Source organism: Excalfactoria chinensis, chromosome 1, assembly GCF_039878825.1.
Source record: "Excalfactoria chinensis isolate bCotChi1 chromosome 1, bCotChi1.hap2, whole genome shotgun sequence".
NCBI lineage: Eukaryota > Metazoa > Chordata > Aves > Galliformes > Phasianidae > Excalfactoria > Excalfactoria chinensis.
Window position 1 is genome coordinate 38,368,267 of NC_092825.1, and position 21,202 is coordinate 38,389,468.

The 21,202-nt window shown below is 34.0% G+C and overlaps 1 protein-coding gene across 6 annotated transcripts in view; it reads right to left on the reverse strand.

Moving 5' to 3' along the window:
* PPFIA2 (PTPRF interacting protein alpha 2) overlaps window positions 1–21,202 on the reverse strand; it is a 286,892-nt gene that overhangs the window by 256,936 nt on the left and 8,754 nt on the right. For all 6 annotated transcript variants that reach the window (XM_072355420.1, XM_072355392.1, XM_072355401.1 and 3 more), the window contains exon 2: window positions 18,428–18,678. In XM_072355420.1, coding sequence (XP_072211521.1) covers window positions 18,428–18,676 — 249 coding nt within the window. In that variant the 5' untranslated portion in view covers window positions 18,677–18,678. The remainder of the gene's footprint in view (window positions 1–18,427; window positions 18,679–21,202) is intronic.

A 21,202-nucleotide genomic window follows, 5' to 3' on the forward strand; every position in this document is an offset into this window, starting at 1 on the left:
GAAAGGACTCTCATTTGAAGTGTTAAATTAAACTATGCATTACCCTTCATTTATGGAGACAGTCACAGTGCATTTTTCCTCACAGTGATTTTTTTCTTTCTTATTAAATGAAGTATCTTTCTTTCTGCATATTAGACAACTATTAAAACTCAGATAACAAAGACTGTAGAATTATATGTGGATTATAAACCTAAATGCAGTATATATCTTCAGTCAACTAATTACACAAAGACTCTCTGTACTATTAAGAGGAACACATCAGATCATTAAGCTCTAAACCACTAGGTAAGATCCATCTGTGACCAAAGTCTGATTTATACTGATTTATACTCCACATGAAATAATTTCAAGACTCATTTTAGTTGAGAAGTATTTCTGTTTCGAAAGCTCAATGAGAACTGTCATCTCTAACAAACCTCAGTTAAAACCTAATCGGGTATTGAAAAAAAATCCCATTGATTTATAATGCTTTGTCTCTGAGGTATGTAGAATAGGGCTCATAATCTTTCTATTTGCACCATGAAAAGAAGGGAGCTAAATGATTTTTAAATCTCCGGTTGACAGAATTTATTTTCTGATAAATTTCGTAGTATGTTTTCTAACCATGATCCCCAAGATCTACTTCTTCTTCAGAAAATCGCCTTACCAGCTGTTTGAGAACCACTGAAGGAAAGAAGACTGAAAGGGCCCTACAACCTGCAAACTCACAGCTTTTGAATAAAACTTTTATTGTAAAAATTGGATTGGAAAAAGTATTATACGTATTTCAAATTTAGGGATAAATTTAAATAAATAAATAAATAAATAAATAAATTTCTCACAAAGCATAAGCCATTAGTATCTGCAAAATACAGAGTTTCTCCCTGGCCTTGGCCTGCTCCTGTCCCTGTGGAAGTGCCAGGTGCTGGGGCTGCCTGCTCCTGGCTGTCTGGATGGGGTTGAGGTGGAATCTTGTGCTTGGCTTTGCCTTGCCATCCCACTGGACACCAATGCAATCGACTATTATGGCACCCTGACACTTTATGTCCATATGATGACACATAGAGCAACATTTTTTCTTATTTAAAAAAATCACAGAGATAAAATTTTAAGCATGCACACCACATACACTCCATCATATATGAAGCTTGCTGATATTTGATGAGGAAAAGTATTATATAAATGCTACAGAAAGGGAAAATAGAAGAAAATGAAAGCTCATCTTACTGTTTTTTTTTGGGGGGGAGGGGCATTTCTCTTGAATACTGAGTGAACTACCACAGAAATCTGGCAAGACTGTGTATCAGTAAAATGAATTTGTACTTTTAATGTATCTACTTAATGCACCATGTTTACCCACAGAGATTTACATTAAGAAATGCTTCTAAATTTTTCCTATTTAATATGGTCATCCAACTATTTCAGCATTCAATCTTTGGCTTTTCTACTGACTTAATGCAGCTACAAGTTTTACACATCTAAACAGATTCCGAAATGAAAGAGACCCATTTTATAAAGAATACTGTCCAAAAAAAAAAAAAAAAAAAAAAAAAAAAAAAAAAAAAAAAAAAGGATAAAAGTAACAGATACAAATAAAATAGATGAAAAAAACAAAAAGAAAAAAAAACAAAAACAAAAACAAACAATAAATTAAAAAAATACTTTTGCACAAAGTCTTCAACACAAAAAGGTGTTTATTTGAGAAATCTTGATGAAAGAACAAAAAGCTGAATGTACCCTTGCATATGGGGACACAACAAAGATTTATTTGGTTCTACCATGTGAAATGACATAAGCTTGAATGGTTTCAGTGACTAAATCAGTATTAATATGAAGGAGGAATTTGATACTGTACATATTTGAGAGTCCATTACAAAAGCCAATACAAAGTTTTTGTTAGTACAGTCACAAGCTTTTCAAACAGTTCACTTTTAGTACTCTGCCATTCTCTTGGGTGACTGTTGCATACCTTAATAGAAACTGATATTATAAAACTCTAATTATATGCATCTTGGTGCATGGACAGGCTATGTTTGCCTGAGTGACAGAGGGAATGAGGAACCAGTTAGATGAAAGCCCAGGCTACATCTGAGGAACATTTGTAAGATACAGAAAGGAAAGAGTTTCTAAGACTTTCTGAACAGCAAATTTAAGTTGCTGACCTATGGTTCCACAGAATATCAGAGGCAGGTCAAAGTACTCCTGAGGTTTCCTAAATTGTAGACCAGTGTCTTTGTTTATACGGCTTATTATCTTGCTGTGCACTCACATTCCAAGTGCAAACTTCCAAGCACATATTCCTATTTTTCTTTATGCAAACCACTCCTGCAGACTGGATCACTAGAAATAAATGTGAATTCTTCCAATTCTTCCACTCCTCACTGCTCTGTTCAAACTCAGAGGCACACAGGAAGAACTACAAATTTCTATCAACTGAAACTTAAAGGTAGAATTGCATGCATGTTTTTATTCTTTCTAAATATGGCCCTTCCTATTTTTAATTAGGAATCCACTCCATTTCTATCTCTTTAAAAACTAAATGAAAATAATGCAATAAATACACCAGAGATGTACAAGCTTTTGGAATAAGACATTTCCTTGTAGGATAAAAGCACTGCCACACTGCGTTCAGCTTCACTTTGTGGGAGACGAGAGACAGTTCAGAAAAAGAGAAGCACATCTGTGCATACAAACACAATCTGTTCATCACCAACTGAACACAGTTGTAAGATAACCCCGATCTTCCTGCAATATCTCTACCAGCTGAATGAACCAGCACAAATAAGGTAAGGAGTGAACTAAAGTGAGCTGCCTCCTGTCTCCTTGCTGCAACTGCTCCTCAGCCCTACAGCAGAAATGCAGATTGACATTCTTAAAATATTTTTAATTTTTTTTCATCCAACAAGTGAGATCTGTTTGTTCAAGACAGGGAAGAGTCAATTCCATAGAAAACAGCTAGACAAAAGAAGAACGTGGTTGTTTCTGGGGCATTCTTACCAAGAAACAGATCATAAGCTTTAAAAATGTAAGTAAAACTGCTCTATAGAAATCTTATATTTTCCATAATATTTTGCATTTTACCCTAGTACAGCATACTGAAAAAATGGCATTAAATTAAAGCTTCATATTACATTTTGAGATGCAAATTGGAAACCTTCTTCAATTAGTTAGAAACTAAACTCTACAAAAATGCCATAAGGCAAGAATTAAAAGAAGAGAATATCTTACATGTTGACTGCTTTGCAACAGTTGCAAATCTTAAGTAGAGTTCTTCTTTCTCTCTGTGTGCTCAGCAATGCTGAGTACCTCATTCAGTTTCTAAATGAAAAATAAGGCAGTCAGTTTTTGCTTCACCCAAAATGTAGAAGGAACTGCAAGATATCACTTTAGTTCACTGAACTGCAGGTTTATAGAATACAAGAAAACAAACTTTACAGGATCTCTGTCCAGAGCTTTATAAGAACTGCTCTTATGCTGCTGTGGAAAGGCCATATGCCTCTGCAGTCCTGTACAGAATGACAATTAAATTTCCAAGCCAAAACGTTTGTATGTATCACACCAGTTGTAGAAAAGTCTTTCCAATATATTTTGACTCCAAAACTAAGACAGTAATATCAAACACAGTGTGTTAATTATTTTTAGAGGCAAAGTGTTTAGATGGCAGAGAAAGTTGGTTGTAGAAAATATCTACCTATTTAAATATATATGACCTTATAGGTTTAGTTCGATTAAAAAACCAAACAAACTGTGAGGAAACATTTGACTTCAATCTACAAAACTAAATTTTCCTTACTTGTGACTACTTAAATTGAGCAAGTCCTCCTGATTTCCAAATATATTTGGAATATATAGGGATCAAAACATACTGTATTATTTCATCTTTTTTTTCTTCTCAAGCTACGAATGGAAGCAATCTGCTTCTATCCCTTAATAGAATTAAGTAAAATTGGCAGTAACGTGCTTGACCAGGAAGTAATTTTTAGAAAAATAGGGAATGAGAGAATTGTAACTGAAGGCAAAATAACCACTGTCCAGTGCATTATCAACACAGAAGTGTACAGGTAAACAGGAGTTCGGACTAAATGCTAATCTATTGTGCATCTCATTAAAAAAGAAAAATAAGCACATCTATGGCATATTCAGGGGCCTGGTTACTACTCTTCCTAACATCATAGGTTCGTTGGTGGTTTTTTGTGTGTGTGATTTTTTTGATAACAAAACCCAGATCCAAAACCTAATTTTCTTCTCTACTGCAATGTTTCATTCCAGCTGAAGTTAATCACTCTCCTTCTAACTGGTAAATTCAAAGCAGAAAAGTGAATAAAAATATAAACACCTAATTAAGCTGTTCAAAAACTTTTCTATGACTGCAAAAAAAAAATCTTCAACTTCTTTAGTGATAAGATTTTCTTTTTTATAACATAAACAATACCCCAGACATGACATTCTCTGACAAACAGGTCTTCTGATTGTCAAAAAAATATGTTCATTCTTTGTAAAATGTAATTTACTTCCACACCTAATACGAAATTGCTTTCCCCCCCTACAAAATAGTTTTTCAAAGAGAAAATAATATTTAATTGTTCTAAAATATTATTATAAAACTGTAGACAAAAGATTGAAAATATTTAAAAGAGTTTCTCTTGCATGAAAAATCCAAATTATAATGATTTTGAAAATGATACCTTAGAAAATAAGTATTTCAATGAATTAATAATTATGCAGTTAGATTCATTTTGGAAAATGTTTTTTGGTCAGAATTCAGCTGAAAACTGTATGCACTTCCAAATGAATTAGAAAAATTTGTGGAGATTCCAAGTTAATTGATCATGTGTGTTATTGCTATAAGAGCAGCTCCAGCAGCGGAACCTTATCCTGTGCTGGGCTTGTGCAATCATCAGCATTTTATCCATGTTCCATGTAAACCTACTCTCTCAGGTGATTAAAAATGAGCATGAGAATCAGTATCAAAACCAACAAGGTGTAGAACATCTTTGGGAAAAAATATTGGGGTCGGTTTAGCAACTTCATTCTCCAGTAACAGGCTAAATAGATACTAATATTGATTTACACTACTATAAATTAAAAGAATACTACAGAAGGATACTAGCAATAAGACATGGTAAATTTATACAATGCAAATTACTACCTTACGTTACAGTGTATTGGGTCAGAAAATCAAAAATATTACTAATCTCCGGCATACAGATAATCCTTTTCAAACCAGATATGTCACAAGCCATTTACAATTCTGTTAATACACAACCTTCTGTGTGAATGTTCTTATAATATCTACTGTGACTTCAACTCATGTCACAGTTCTTGAACAACACAATATACACTTATAAAATAAGTCAATTTTGGAAGACAATGTACAATAAGCGTGAGTCATTACTGACTCATAGAAAAAGTGGAGGTAGGCAGGCTACGTTCTTACTTACTGAAGGATATGTTCTATGCAAAAATGACAACAGAACAATTTTACAAGGACACTATAACATGCTTTTGCCCTTCCAAACAGTTCAGTCATTCAGAGAACCCAACCACCACCTTTCATCCAATACCATCTATACCTTATGTGTCTTTCTCACTTGGAGAAAGCACTTAAGTTGATAAGTCCACTAAATTTAACTTGCTGCTGGGCTTGGACACATTTGTTCTAAGATTTTTACGTTCATCTGGATCAGTAGCTTGTAGTTAATATTTTGTATAAAGTCTTTGATTTCTTTAAATGCTTGCATGCACACAGTCATATTCATAGTATTCACTGGTATGTTTTCCAATATCCAAATACTTTTTGTTGTTGAAAAAGTGCTATCAAGGCTGATTTATATATCACTAAGGTTTCTGTGGAAGTGAAGATACCAGCTAGTGGGTAGAGATCATGAAAAATAGGGGTTAAAAAGTTAGTATCATTGAGAGTTCAATCAATATCACCACAAGTAAGAGCAAGAAGGTAAAAAGGAATGGTAAAATAGAGTTCTATTAAATTTAAACCACAGCATGTACTTCTGAAAATTTTCCTCATCCTCAAGGCATACTTTGTATGCTGAAGCAAAAGAAAAAGCAGTGTCTGAAAACTTTGTAATGTCTAGTCACCAATATATGTAAATTCACATTATTCTGTGTTATTCATCTTATTCAAAACAAGAACGAGGGCACTAGCTGTAGGATGAAATGGGCAAGTGATAAATTAAAAAGAAATAAAACATGAAAGTCTATGCTATGATTTTATTATTATTATTTTACTCAAAAGTGACTGAAATAGTTTTGGAATACAAGCACATTACTTCTATCTTAGGAGCAGCATACATACTGAAACTGGAGTTGAAAATCTGCCCTCAGCTACAACTGATAGAAGCCTGGGAAAGCATTCTACAGATCTCAGCGTATGACACTGGCTCTCTTGTAATACTTTTCATGAGGTTTGTGTTCATGAGTATTGCTGGAGAAAGGACACTGAGTTATAGACAACTCTGGTCTTCCTGGTTCTTCTAGAAATATCACAGGATTTTTCCTCAGCTGAAAAACTAATAAATGCTTACTCAAGATCAGAGAAACATTTATAAGCTTGAAAGCTATGCAGCTGCAGAACAGAAAGAATGACAGAAGCATATCTTCCAGCAGTTTATGCTCACATTAAATTGTTAGCACAATGCCACATTTCCCTGGGAGCAGCTGGTGTGTGTACACTCTAGAAATGAGCACTATGGGATGATGCACTTGACAATACTTATCTATATGTTATGTCTGGCGTCATTCTCTCATCTCTAGAAAAACAAAAGAATTATAAACTATTTCTTAATGTATTGGCCTAGAAAACTCCTGCTGTACACACAGCTTCGTTGCATTTGACATAAAATAAGTTGTTTTTCAGTTCCATTAAGTAAATAGTGCAGACATGAATTTTATTCTCATCTATGTGGCTTCTTTAAAACTCATCTAAAACGTTTGTGTTTCTTTCTCCCTTAAACTGGTAGTAAAATAAGCCCTGCCTCATGTCTTACTGGCATTTATAGCATTACAATTACAAATTAGATAAAAAAACAGTCTGGAAAACAAAGACCATAGCACAAGTAGCATTTTAGATATTTCATACCTATCTGCTACTATGCTGTCAGAACAGATTTCTATTTTATTTTGTTCTGTTCTCAACAAAAGTAATTCTTCTTGCTTCTCTTATTGCAGTGTTTGACAACACAAATAATGACTAGCAACAAATAAATCTTTTTCTGTATCTTCTAAAATATATCAAAATATTGATTTTATTGTTACCTTAAATTGTTACTGACTTTCTCACAATGCTACCTGTAATACTTCTGTAGTATGAAAGTAAAAAACCAAATCTATTAGTATATGTTTCCATTTCAAGCATGACTAGGTTATAAATAATCTATCTCACTAGTTGAAATAGTGAAATTAGACATAGTTCTGTTTTCGTAGTGGCAAATGTATGCATTAGTAAGACTAATTCAGGTTATTTGAGATCTTATGTAACCATTTCTTCTGGAAGTCAGATGATCAACTTTCAGACTTAACTGTAGCTTTCCAAATAATCTTCACTGATCCTTATAAACTATGCAGAAGTTTCTATTTGCATGGAAATAAAACTAACATCTGCCTATGCACAGTACTATCTTTAAAGACTTAATCTGAGCATTTATAACTACACAGGCATGTTTGATTTTGTGGAGAAAAAACCCAAAACCCCGTGTTTGTTCTGAAAAGCATTTTTTTTTTAACAATTCGCTAAATACCTCCTCAAATCCTCCCATGTTTTCCAAATGTCTCTGAAGGGAATCTGTATAAACTATTCTTCAGATATACTGCTCACTGTAAGCTAATAACTGCATGATGCAGAGATGTGGCCAAAAGTAGTAAGAGCTGACACTGAAGATGGATCACTGGGGCTACAAAAAATAAATAGGCAATTCTTTCTTAATATAGGAGATGGTTAAATTTAGATTATAACCAAGAACATAAGCATAACTAGATCAAAAAGAAAATGACCTACAAAACTTAAAGGTTTAACTTAAGTTAAATATTCAGTATTAAAATATTAAATATGTATTGGCTAACAAAATATGAGTTAGTTGATATCAGCTACACATCATAACACAAATAATAGGGAGACATCTTGATCAGATCTGAATGTCTACAAATCACTGAAAAATAAGAAATGTATTATCTTAAAATATGTTGTTGTTGTTGGAATGCTTCTTGTGCCAAGGTTTTACTGCTAGTGAAAAATGAATTAAATTGGACGACTATAGCTAGGTAGTGTCTATTTTTGAAAAGTACTGTCCTCTAGGCTTTTTTGACCAAAGATGTATGTGCTTCACTTACATGAGGCAGTATTCATGTTTCTCCTTCAGAAAATAAAAAAATTACAAATTTGTTCACCATTTCATAGAGTTTTGGGCCTTTCATTGTTAATACAGAATGTAATATTAAGCTAAGGAAGTACAATACGCAGGCCTGGTGCATAGACATAATCACCACATTCCATCTCTAAACTATATTTCTACACATAGCAGTTTTATCCATCAGTTCTAAAGAAAGAATAGTCTTCTCTGGGGATTTAAGAAAAGTCATTTTCTGAATGTAGTCTTAGAGTATCCAATGTCTACACAGAATTTGTCATTACAACAGCAAAAAATATAAACATTCTAATTTTGCTCTGCAGAGTTGAATACTCTCGTGAGCCTTGTTTTGATAGTAAGACTATCAAGGAACACTTTTGATGTGGGTACATTGCAAATAATCACTTCAGCTAGGAAGGGTAACAATTGATGAATGGTCTTGACCAAATAATATGTCTTCTAGATGCACCATAGTATTCATTCCCTATTCCCTAAAGCACTATGTTGTGCAAAGATTCCAGCATAAATGCAAACATTTCAAAGAGTACTGCATTTTTATGAATGTATCCTACCTACCTTCTGGATAAGTAGGACACTATTCAGGCAGAAGAGTAGGCTCTATAAGAATAATAGTCAGGGAGACTGTTCTGGGAGGGGGATGAATTCCTGTTTGTAAAATGGTGGAGTAGGTTTTGTTTGTGTATACTTGTTTAAACATGTAATGTAATTATTTGATAATGGATGGAACTTCAGTGCCCAACAGCTAATTCAGAAATTAAGAGAATAGACACACAGACTCTCACTTGGTCTACTTGTTCTTTAAAGACTAGCTCTATCTAGTAGATGGAAATACTAAGTCATTACTTTTGGAACAAGTAAGTGGAGAAACTTCTATAATGACTTCCATAAACAATAGTCTAGGGCTTTATATACTGCGTAGACTGCCTACGTCACTGTATCCTTTTTATTAAGAAGTATTACATATCTATTTGTTAATTACCTTTTCATTATTACTTCTTCCCTTTATCATTAGTCATTAGCAATTATAAATGGCAGTTGTTTCACAGCTTATCATTATTTTCACCAATTCAGGTTTAGCTCCTAGCATAAAGAACTACACATTCAAATTCCTTTTCAGTGTTTCCTTCTGTTTAGAATCTCCAAAAACAAACAAACAAAAAACAAACAAACAAAACCAACCAACCCCCCCTCCCCCCGCCAAAAAAACAAACAAACACCCTCTTATCAGAAAAAGACAGATTTGCAATTCTGGTTACTTTATAATTTCAAATAAGTCAACCTCCAGTGGAGGAACTCACTGTAAGTCCCCAATATTTATTTAATATAATGTATCTGCTTTGATAGATGATTAGCTGTCATAACAAATTGCCTGTCACAGTATCCACAGACCATAATCTGATTCTAACTAGGAAAGGAATAATAATAATAATAATAAAAGTACTTAAAGGATAAGGTATACTCAGAAAATTATGATTTTAGAGCCGATTCTTGAGTAGACTGGAAAAATGTTAAATAAAGCAAACCAAGATTATTCTGTTATGTGGCGCGTAACTTCTATCCATGAAAATTCAGATACTTGGGAACCACATGAAAGATGCACACTCAACAAGAAAATTTATTTTCTTCAGAGACAATAGAAAAATTCCACAGACTTCAGTGAGAGCTAAATCAAGTGTAGTTTGGAAAAAAATAAATAAATAAAAAATTAAATCTCTGACATTCTCCTATATTTTCAAGCAAATATTTGTTAATCTGGAAAGACATCCTGAATAAGAAACTTCTAGAAGTTGATTCTTAGATATCTGTGATGTCTTTGTTTTTAATAGGAAAATTATAAATGAAGGAAGCTACACTTCCATCTTGAATTTCTGTTTTGAAGTGCTCTTATTAGATAATTTCTCAGTCTGCATCATCCACTTTCAACGTCATGAGCAAAAAAGCATTCCATAATAAAATAAACTGATTTATTTTTTCAGTTTTTCTTTGCCATGACTGTAGCTGTTATGAAAAATACAATGTCTATAGTTTTCATGGCAACAGCCTCATTTATATATTGGATATATTTATATATCTGCTCTATTCTGTTGACTAATATGAATTTATTGTTATCCCACATTTAGTCATGTGTCTTTTAAGCATTAAGATAAGGTGGTATCAGTAGTTAATGTAGCAGTTGATGTGATTAGTTCAAGCTAAAATAATTGATAACAATGTTTATGAAGCAGATTTATGGTGAAATGGAAACAGGCAGTCTTATTGCTAGCTTCACATGTTCATCACATGCTCTTCCTCCTGTAAATCTTTGAGGTTCTGTTTTCTTCCTTGAATAAAAGTGTGCTCTTCTTCTGGACTGTCGCATCAGTCTACTTCAGTCATCCAAGTATCTATTATAAAGTCCACAGCTTTTAACATAAAGCCTCCTGTTTACACACTTACAATATAGTACTGGATACACAGAACAAGTGCAAGGAAATAAACATACCTGAAATTAGTTCAACTAATTATTTGTATGTATAGGTGTCTGTATGATTGTGCTCTTTTAGAAATATGCTAGCAGGTTTTAAAAAAAGGCAGCCTAAAGGGGAGCCACTTAAAGCATTGCCCTAATTATCCCAGTGCTAGAGACAAACTGTGTTCTGGCAGATAATACTATTTAGGGTTCATCAACCATAACAAAATTGGTATTTAATACCATACGAAGAAGTTTTATTTGCTTTTATGGGGGAAAAGAACAGATATTGATACATGTTCTATAAGTAACACTTAAATCTTCCCAAAGCTTTTATTACTTTAAGAAATAATAAAAGAAAGAACTAATTAATCATTCAAACATGCAGGATGCCATTGGCAGTATTACATGTTCTTCAGCAAAGTCAGAAATAAATGAAACTGGGAGAAAGGCCATTATCCCATTCTCATCACAAGAACCCAAGCAATTTTAAGAAGAATGTTAGAGGCTAATCTATTATTTCTACCCAAGCAATAACACCTGAAATTGCTCAGCAAGTTTGTAGTCTTAAATGAACAAAAACTATTTTCAATTATTTAGCAATTTACGTATTTTTTTCTGGTGTGTAATTTTACATCTGTGTTACTTAAACATGCACACACACTTGAAAAGGAACAAAAAAAAAAAAAAAAAAGAATAAGTCCCAACTGACTTCTACACCTTTCCTATCCCCAACAGTGAAACATACATTGTTCATCAGTACTGGAAGAAACTGCAAGGCCATCAACAAACTTCTCTAATCACAATGCAATTAAAGCTTAATATTGATCAAATTACATAAACTAGTTCAATAAAACAAGGTCATTACATTTCCCTCTTTGGATTTTCCCTTCCATCTTGCCTCCAGTAAGCATTTCCAAATTAGTGATATCTTGTTAGATGAAATAAAACCTTATTGACTACCAATATACTTCAATTGCAGATTCTATTACTGATTTACTGTAACTAATAGTTAGAGTTTAGCCAAAATCTGATGGGTGCTACAAGAGATCAAAATACTACAGAACTTTTTTCTTTGTTACTGCAGATCCACGTTCCAAAGAAAACTATGTCCAGAAAGAACAGATTTTGAAATTGTGCTGATGATATTATTTGAGGGAGAAAAATAAAAAATAAAAAAATAAATGTATTTCATTTTCTCATAGCAACATCTTAAGCGGTTGATGTTAATTAGAACAAGGTGCTGAGATCTGCACCATATAGATTCACTGGGATCAGAATACACACTAAACTGTTGGAAACAAAAAAATAATAATAATGAGTAAGAAAACAGAGTCCTTTCCATTTTGCTTATCAAGATTTTAAAAAACACCACTTTAATTATTTAAAACTTTATGTTTCCTTGGTAAAGATGTTTTGAATAAATTTTTAAAGACAGTCATACAGAAATATGCAAGTAAAGTGTTCTCCTGTACATTTTCTATTAGAAGGTCCCTCATAAAGTTCAAGATTTTCATTAAGTATTTTACCAAATGAAAGGCACAAGTTTGTTAGCTAGTTACCATTAACAGTTGACTATTACTGTACATTTCTCAGAAGAGGATGCTGCCTCAGAAATAGACTAATACATGTTTCAGTAACACACTTTTTGCAGGCCTGAATAGCAAGTCGTGCTTTGCAGGGGTTTTACACCACTTCATTTCCAGCAGTCCCTCCCTGTATAAACTCTTAGGTCTATTTAGACCACTGTACTTTCAAGATGTCCATTTCAAATTGATTTCTTTCATATCCATGCACAGAATATACTTCACATATGTTTAACTATCTGAAAGTTAGACAACCAAACTAGTCAATAATGAACATACAAACTGAACTGCCCTTTCTGATGGGCTTATTTCTCCTTGTTTTCATATATTCTACATGTTTAACACTGGAAGCTTAACTTTTGGACAGCTTTATTAGTTGTGATGAAATGTATGATGAAAGAAATATGTAGTTTAGGTGCAGATTCTGATCATGCAAAATTTACAGCCATATAATAAAAATACTGTTAAAATAAATTACCCATGAAGTTAGAATGTAGGCTGTCTATATAATAATCCTGAAATTGTACAGCAAAGGACAACAAAAAACACACATTAAGGGAACATACTGTAAATAAATTGGTCAATTAGAACCTTAAATTCTTATTTCCTTAAATCAACAAAAACCATGCTCCAGTGTATTTTACACACTTTAAAATGTCAAAATACTTTCATCACTGTACATTTACATCATCATTGTAGTTTATGAAAAGAAGGATTTCTTATTCAAAGATGGAAGAAAATCAATGCATTTCCATAAATATTTAAACAGTAGTCAATGAATGTGGGCCATGCATTCCAGTTTTCCATTAATTGGAAAAAAACAACACATAAAATTTGTTTTCAGGTTGTGATGATCACAGGTTTTTCAGCCTTGTAATAGCATTTGTCTAAAATTTATTGGACTCAGAAGTGTATATTCTTCACCAGCATTTAAAATAAAATTGTGTATTCTATGTATTAGGCAGAAAACTTTCAGAAAATTTGGTTTTTATATTAAAGTTAAAAATGTCTCAGATTCAGTATTTTATTTTGAGCCAAAGGACTTTAAAATAATGTTCTATTCCATTAAAATTATACAAACATTTAGCATGAAACCAAGACACTGCATTAAAAAATCTGGTTTAGAATTAACTTTCTCAGAATCGTTAATAATATAATTCTGATACAAGTCCAGATTCAAATTGAAAGAATCTCAAAAGACATTACAAGTCTACAGTAATCTTTTGATAAAGAGTCAAATGATGCCTAGCTAAATTCCCAGTGCTGGGCAAAAGAAAGAGGATGACTTTGACAATAAAGATCCATTTCAGCATCGTAAAGTCTTCCAGTGTGGTCTCAGAACTGTTCATCTTGCACAGACACAGGTCTCCTCCATTGCTGTCCCTTTCTCCAATAACAGAATATTAAAGAGGCAATGGAAACAAACAAAAAAATCAGGAGGTTCCATTTGAACATTAGGAACCATTTTTTCCTGTGATGAACAAATACTGGCATAGGTTGCCTGAGATATTGTGCATTCTGCTTCCTTGGAGAGCTTCCTTGTCCAGAAGTCTGGACATAGTCCTGGTTCAGGTAACCAGGTGGAGCGGATGGGTCAGACAAGGTGAATTCCAGAGGCCCTTTCCATTCTTAACCACTCTGAGATTCTGTGATTCTTTGAATGTTAGGTTAATTTCTAAGTAAATCAATGAGCCATTGCATTATTAATGAACAATATATATATATTTAACTAGAAAGTGATTGCCTCTGAACATCTTCATATAAACATTACCTCAGCATCTTCCATGCCATTAAACTTGTTTTTAAAAGCTTAAAAGAAACAATGAAGGAACCATGAAACAAATCTAATACAGTACTATTTATCGGAGCACAGCATTTGTTCTTACTGTAACTCTTATGATTCATTATGTCTTTCAATGTCATTAATTGTATTTTTTCAGTGTTTGGTTATAGGCCAACTAATACTGGTGATATTTTTCAAAGGATTTAGTTTACATAAGATTATGGTGAAATTTGCTTGAGGAAGTAACTGACCATATTCCTCTTTTCACCACTCAGAACAGAAATTACAGTTTCTAACTATGTTTTGCATACTTTCAATTTGGTATTACATTTGTTTATACTACAGGAAAATGACTTTCTATTTTTACTTCAATAAAATAATATCACAGTGTTAAATATTTAGATCATATATTATATTCATTATTATTATTATTATTATTATTATTATTATTATTATTATTATTATTATTATTATTATTATTATTTTGCTACGACCTAAATACTATAAATTCTTGTTGTAGGGTAAGATGCAATGTAGACTCATCTATACTTTCCTTAGAGTCTTCAGCTGTCAACAGAAAGCCTAGCAAAGAATAAGCAACACTGCTTGTGAAGCAGATTCTGAACATGCACACAAAACTTCTTAATTCAGTTATACAACCATGTAACTCTGACAGTTTTAGTAAGACTATTTGGACTCATCTTTCATTTTACAGTTGTGACTTATCTCACGTAATCTCTCCACTGTGAAGTTTGAAAGAAAAAGCAGGAAGAGGTATTCTCAGTAATGTTCAGAGTTAACCAAAGGTACTGCTTCATATAATGTCTTTCACACCAGCTTCCTCTTGGAAACAGTTTGAATTGAACAGTTTAAATTGCATTAATACTTTCCTTTTACATAGTGTAAAAGATTTTACTTAATGCACCTCAAAATTATGCTTGTCTTATTTAAACTCACTTCCCATTGGTTGCCTACTATCATAACACGTATCTTTCCTCTTAACTACTCCTAACTAAAAGGCCAGAGCACAACTTTTTGTTATTAACTGCTACTACCAAGCTCCTACTTGTGCTCAAATTAACAAAAATTGATCCCAAAACACATTCTCAATGAACTACTTCTAATAGCTTCTTTCCATCCTGTCAGTGTCTACCCTAAGTGATTTTCCTCTCTCTATTTTCATCTTTCTGGCTTAAATGTAGTAATTTAAATATGGCCATTTCAGAAGATAGCTAGTTTAGGGATGGTTTGTTTGCAGTTGATTGGACAGTGAATACATCCTCAACCAAATCTGCAAATGACACAAAATGGTGTGGTGCAGTAAATACACTGGAAGGATTCTTTATTGACAGGGCACTGGAACAGATTTCCCACAGCCATGAATGCCCCATCCCTGGAAGTGTTCAAGGCCAGGCTGGATGGGACTTCGGGCAACCTGATCTAGTGGAGGTGCCTCTGCCTGTAGCAGAAAGTTTGGAACTGTATGATCTTTAAGGTGCCTTCCAACTCCAATTCTTCTATGATTGCTCTGTACTCACATATTGTTAAATCCAGGATCAAAAAGTGATGTCAAATTATTCGCTATAAAAACAATTTTAGTATAACCTTGTCATACTTTTAAAGTTAGCTTTTCAAATTATTATTAGTTTTTCCTCCAAAATAAGTTTTAAAGACTTTTCTGTTGTTATATTTACTCTAACTGCTCCTTAATTGCCTGCTCATTTTCCCCTCCTTTCTTAAGTGCAGCAGTTCATAAGATTATGACAGCTAGTATAATAGAAATAAAAACTATCTCAATTATAGACATATATAACATAGCAACTATATTTTTGTGAATAACACATGAAAGTAACAACTAGCTACACATTGCTCTCTTGCTGTACAGAACAGTATAGAAACCTAGAGCCATTTAGACTGGTATTTTACATTGTGGCTACTGCATTAACAGCTGAAGCTCTAACAACATTAACTAGTACACCAACTCTCATATGTAATATCATTAATTATTTCCAATCAGACAGAATTTTTCAGTTGTTTCCTTATACTTCCAGCTTTTACACAGATTCCTTTTTTTCAGATTCTATTTATGAACATTTGATGATTCTTACAGATCATATTTTCAACTGCTTCTTGATAAACAAAATCAGTTCCCTAACCAAAAAAGTAATGGAGTGTGACTTTGTCAATATACATATACACTTTTTAGATGTAGAGTACTGTGTAAATGCTAAGAAATAATCATGTTTGGAAAATGATTTAAGAAATCAAAAGTTAAAAGAAATACATTCAGATCAATCAAGACTCATTTGATGTCAGAGTGTAACTAAATAGTCATCATATACAGTAACAAAACAAAACAAAACAAAAAAAATAAAGTAGGATTCCCAAGGTCTAGAAAGGAAGCTAAGTAGTATGGCAGTAGTTACTTTCTTGGAAGTCTGTATTACTAGAATGCTTTAATAGTAAGCCAGTGTTCTGTACAGATTTGTACAGAATTGAATTACTTACATGAAGATTTAGACTATCTAACTGATTGGAAAAAATCCAGTTCCACTTTAAACTGAAAGCAGTACAAGAGTTCCTCATTCCTGAGAACTGCATCTCTACTTATGTGTATATATTATATATATTACAGGTGAATGCTACCTGAAACGCGTGTGACCTTAATGCTAGGTGATAGTGTAGTATTCACCTGCATTCAGAACCCTGTTTAAAATCACATCATGCTCTAGTTGTAGTTCTTTACGGTTTCTGCTTCTTTTAGGTATGGAATCATGCTCTGCTGAAAATGACTTTCCTTAGTTAGTCCCCTAGATTTTAGGAGTTCTGCTTTTGTGAGGCACATTAGAAGCATTAATGATCAGACACCTGTTTGTACTCAATGAGAATACGTCACTACAGGCTCAGAGATGAGTGCCTGTGTGCTAAGCAGTACATTGAATGGGAGGATTCACAAATGCAGAACCCCTTCTTCAGATTACTAGCAAGAACTCTTGGAATAAATAATCTATGATGTTTGGGGTTTTTTTGCCTTTTTTTTTTTTTTTTGTTGTTGTTAGTTTGTTTGTTTTTGTTTTTAGTTCTTCTATGAAGAGACATCTGTAGAAAAGGTCTACTGCCTACAAATTAGACAAAACCAAACTGATTTTCCTGCATATCAGGATCACTGATGCTCATTTTTGTTTGACCCAAGTCAAGTGAAGTCATATTTCTTGCCTGAGGATAAAGCTTGGGGTGAAAAACCAGAACTTCAAATTATTACAGTCTCTCTTTTTAAGCCTATCCCAAGGTATTTCAATATTCTTAAGCAACTGTTTCTGTTTCCAGCCCCAGTGAGTGCCTTTTTCCTTTACTGTCTTCAATGACTTTCTTACTGATTTGATTAATCCTCACCACCTCCTTCTTCTAACCACACAGCTTCCTCTGTCTTCCTTTCTCACTTGCCATTTTTTAACAGGTACGCAACTCTGCCCAGACAAGTCTGCCTAGGCTCTCCTGGTTACAAGTAGGTCCTCTAGCAAGTGATAGATGGACAATGCATAGAAATTAACATTGAGGAAAATGCTTTTTGACGTATGATTTATTTCCAACCTCAAGGTAGATATGCTGGCTGAACTAAGATGTATTTTTACATTTAACTCTAGTGAAACTGATTTTATTCTGGAATAAAATGCTAAAATATAACATCATAGTATTAACTGAAAGAATGCATTTTCAGTTCCTAAAAGAAAAAAAAACCACAAAAAGTAATTTTATAAAATGATACTCCTACAACTATTTTTAAAGGGAATAAAAGATAACATTTGGTTTTCTGGTTGTGTGCAATACCTTATTTAACCTCTGTAAGCTAGTTTTATTTGCTCTAATGCTAGTTAGAAGTTCTTATCTGTGATAGAGTCTGTAGGAAAGTTCCTCATTCTCTTTTCTTTATTCCCCCCATTAGACCTTTAGTTTAAATGGCTCTTAATCTGTTGTAAATGCTAGAGCAACAGCCAAAAGAATCAGTAGCTATAGGTCTTCATCCTGCTCTCCTTGAAGACAACAGCATTGCTCCTGTTCACAACTTTGAAAAGAAAACAGGTCCCATGGAGAACAAGCCATGTTCTGTTACATCCATAGGAGTTCTGCAGCCGACCTCAATGAGAGCAGAATTTGACCCTCAAGCAATATATACTGATTAGGGTTAAAGTCAGTGACATTAACCAGAAAACTGATGAACCTGAAAAGATCTTTATAAGCTACATACCTGAGGCAGTGCAGAGTTAAGCTGTCGCTGAAGGGAGTCTCTGTCATAGATGACATCCTGTAGGCGTTGCTGTGCAAGTGACAAGCTTTCCTGTGTCTCCCGAAGAGTATCAAGGAGACGGTCCCTTTCATCCAGCATATTCACCATCAGCTGCTCAAAGTGAGAATCCGAGTCCGAGCCACTGCTCTGGGACCCCCGTTGACTCATCGGGGTGTCCTCATTTATCGTAGGCATCACTTCGCACATCATCTCTTTAAAAAATACAAATCAAGAAAAAGCTTTTCAGTAGGTAAACGAAGAGGGGATTTCATAAGAGGAATTAACTCTGTCACATGGACACAATTAGTAGACTATTTCATTGTCCCCTCATCTCAACTTTGTATTTTCAATATTAATCAGATGGTCAATAGACAGCGAGTAAATACAGTGACTAATTCCATGCAGTAAATATATTGAATGTGTTTCCTAAACTGAAGGAAGAGGGACTGGAAGGAGATGGAGAATAACACGGTATTTTAAATTATTAATAGCTTTGCAAAAAATACTCTTTTATAATGACAGAAAAGACTTCCTCTGCAATTGCAGTCTCCCTCTCTTACTTAATGCCATTGCTGAATTGTTGGTATTGATGCCAATAGCTGCTATTAATTGCTGGATTTTGTCCCGCTCTAGGCACTTCTACAGTACAGCTCAGGCTAACCATTGATCCAGTATCATGCTGCCTTAACAATTCCAGGTTAATCTATTTTTTTCTATCTAGTTATTCCCACCCTCAGGGAAAAAATATTCTCTAGTGAGTTTGTTCAGTAAGAGGTCAAGAACCAGAAACCTTCTACTAATTATCATCAGTATGATATCTTATGCAAATTGAGTTAGTAGGGAGAAAATCGCTGTATGTTTCCTAAATGCAGTTCAAATCAGAGCAAATAGTATCACTTGGTCCCATTCATCAGTTATGTCTCAAAATTTAAGTTTCTATACAGCTGCTCTTAGCAGACAGGGGAAAAAAATAAAAGAGTAAGATAAATAAAAACAATCCCCAAAATGTTTGCAATAGATGGTATCTACTGGAAAAACAGAAAGGCACCTGAAGAATCAGAAGTTGGTTTTCTAGTATGACTAAGTACAAGAGACAATTTTTACATAGCTGAGCATGAATTTCTGAAAATTCTTTTATTGGAAGCCTTTTTATCTCAGCCAGTGGGACAAAGGTGCTTTCCACCCAACTAGTGGAAGTTAAAACCTTTTACTTACATATTTTCTATGGACCTTATAGACCTCAACTTTGTCTAAAATGCATGTTCCTTTGTTAGGTGTGCCGTCATATGAGATCATCATAATTTTACAGCCTCAGTACTATGGCTGAAACATTCTACATATTCTTAAATCCGGCCTGCTTTCCAAAGTACGAAAATTGAATTTTTGACAGTGAAATTTATGAAAAAATAGTTACAGAATGTGACATAAAGATCTCCCATACACAGGGAATAGACCAGCTAAGACACTACTTAGTTCATTAAAGGTAACTAACTCTTCCTGCTTTTCCTACCATCGCTAAAAAAAAAAATCAATTATTGTGCTAATATTGCTTGCTGCTATGATTTGCTATGATTGTGCTATGGTAAAATAACAGCTTCACTGTGATTATTTGGTCTCAGCCACATTCAAAATGCTCATGTAGAATTTAATAGTATTTTCATTTCTTCAGCAGATGTGATAACTAACAAAATTCACACCAAACACTGGTATTTCAGCATGAATTATTGGCTACTACAGCATAGCTTTCATAAGCAATATCTTCACTGATGTTATTTCACATCAGTCTTGATCCTCTGTCTGGAATGGCGGCAAGGTGAAAGCTATTTGTGGCTATTATTCACTTCAGCAATTAATTAGGTGCAAGAGAAGCAGATACTGTCTCAAAACAATAGATGCTTCACGTCTCCAGGTAAGTTTACTTGGGACTTCCTGATCCAATGCTGAATATCTCCATTACTCATGAATTTCAAAATTTTCAACCCCAGAAGCCTTTGCCTCTCTTAAACTATAGACTCCATTAGGAAGCACCACAATGTCCTTTCATACAGAGATGACATTAACACATCAGTGCCTCCATCAACATAAGCAGCTATATGCTTAAAAGCATTTGCATGACTACAAACTGATCTTCAGGTAACATGTCATTCTGTCTTTCAAATACAGATTGTGTGCACTGGGAGGCACCACACAGGTGTAGTACTAAATTCTGCAGCTTCACCAGCAAAATAAACTTCAACTTGTCTGCAAAAAAACAAAAGATTTTGGGAATTCTTCCTGATGTAACTGCTTTGTCCACAGTCCATGCAAATCTGGAGAAGTGGTACTACCAGCAGTACTTTGTCAGCTTGGTCCTTGTGCAATGTTGTGGGAGCACATCTCATGCCAAGTGTCATCACCCTCTGGAGTCTCTCCACCCAGGCCCCACTCGCACTAACCACTTTGGGATTGACAAGTTGACAGTGCACAAAAGGAGAACTAAAACATCCAAGGCCATCTGCCCCTTTCTGTTAGGTCATACTTTTTCAGTATTTACCAAGTGTTCAGAGACTAAGGTCTCTGCATGCTTATTCTTCAAATGCAGATCAAGGACTGTGACTCAGATCATAAGTCAAATGTGACCCATCACATCCCTTGGAACATGTTTGCTGCTCCAGTGGATTTTCACAGATAAGCTCTCACATCCAGTGTCCTTTATACGCAGATGAAATTGATGGTCTAAATGGCAAGGTATGCACA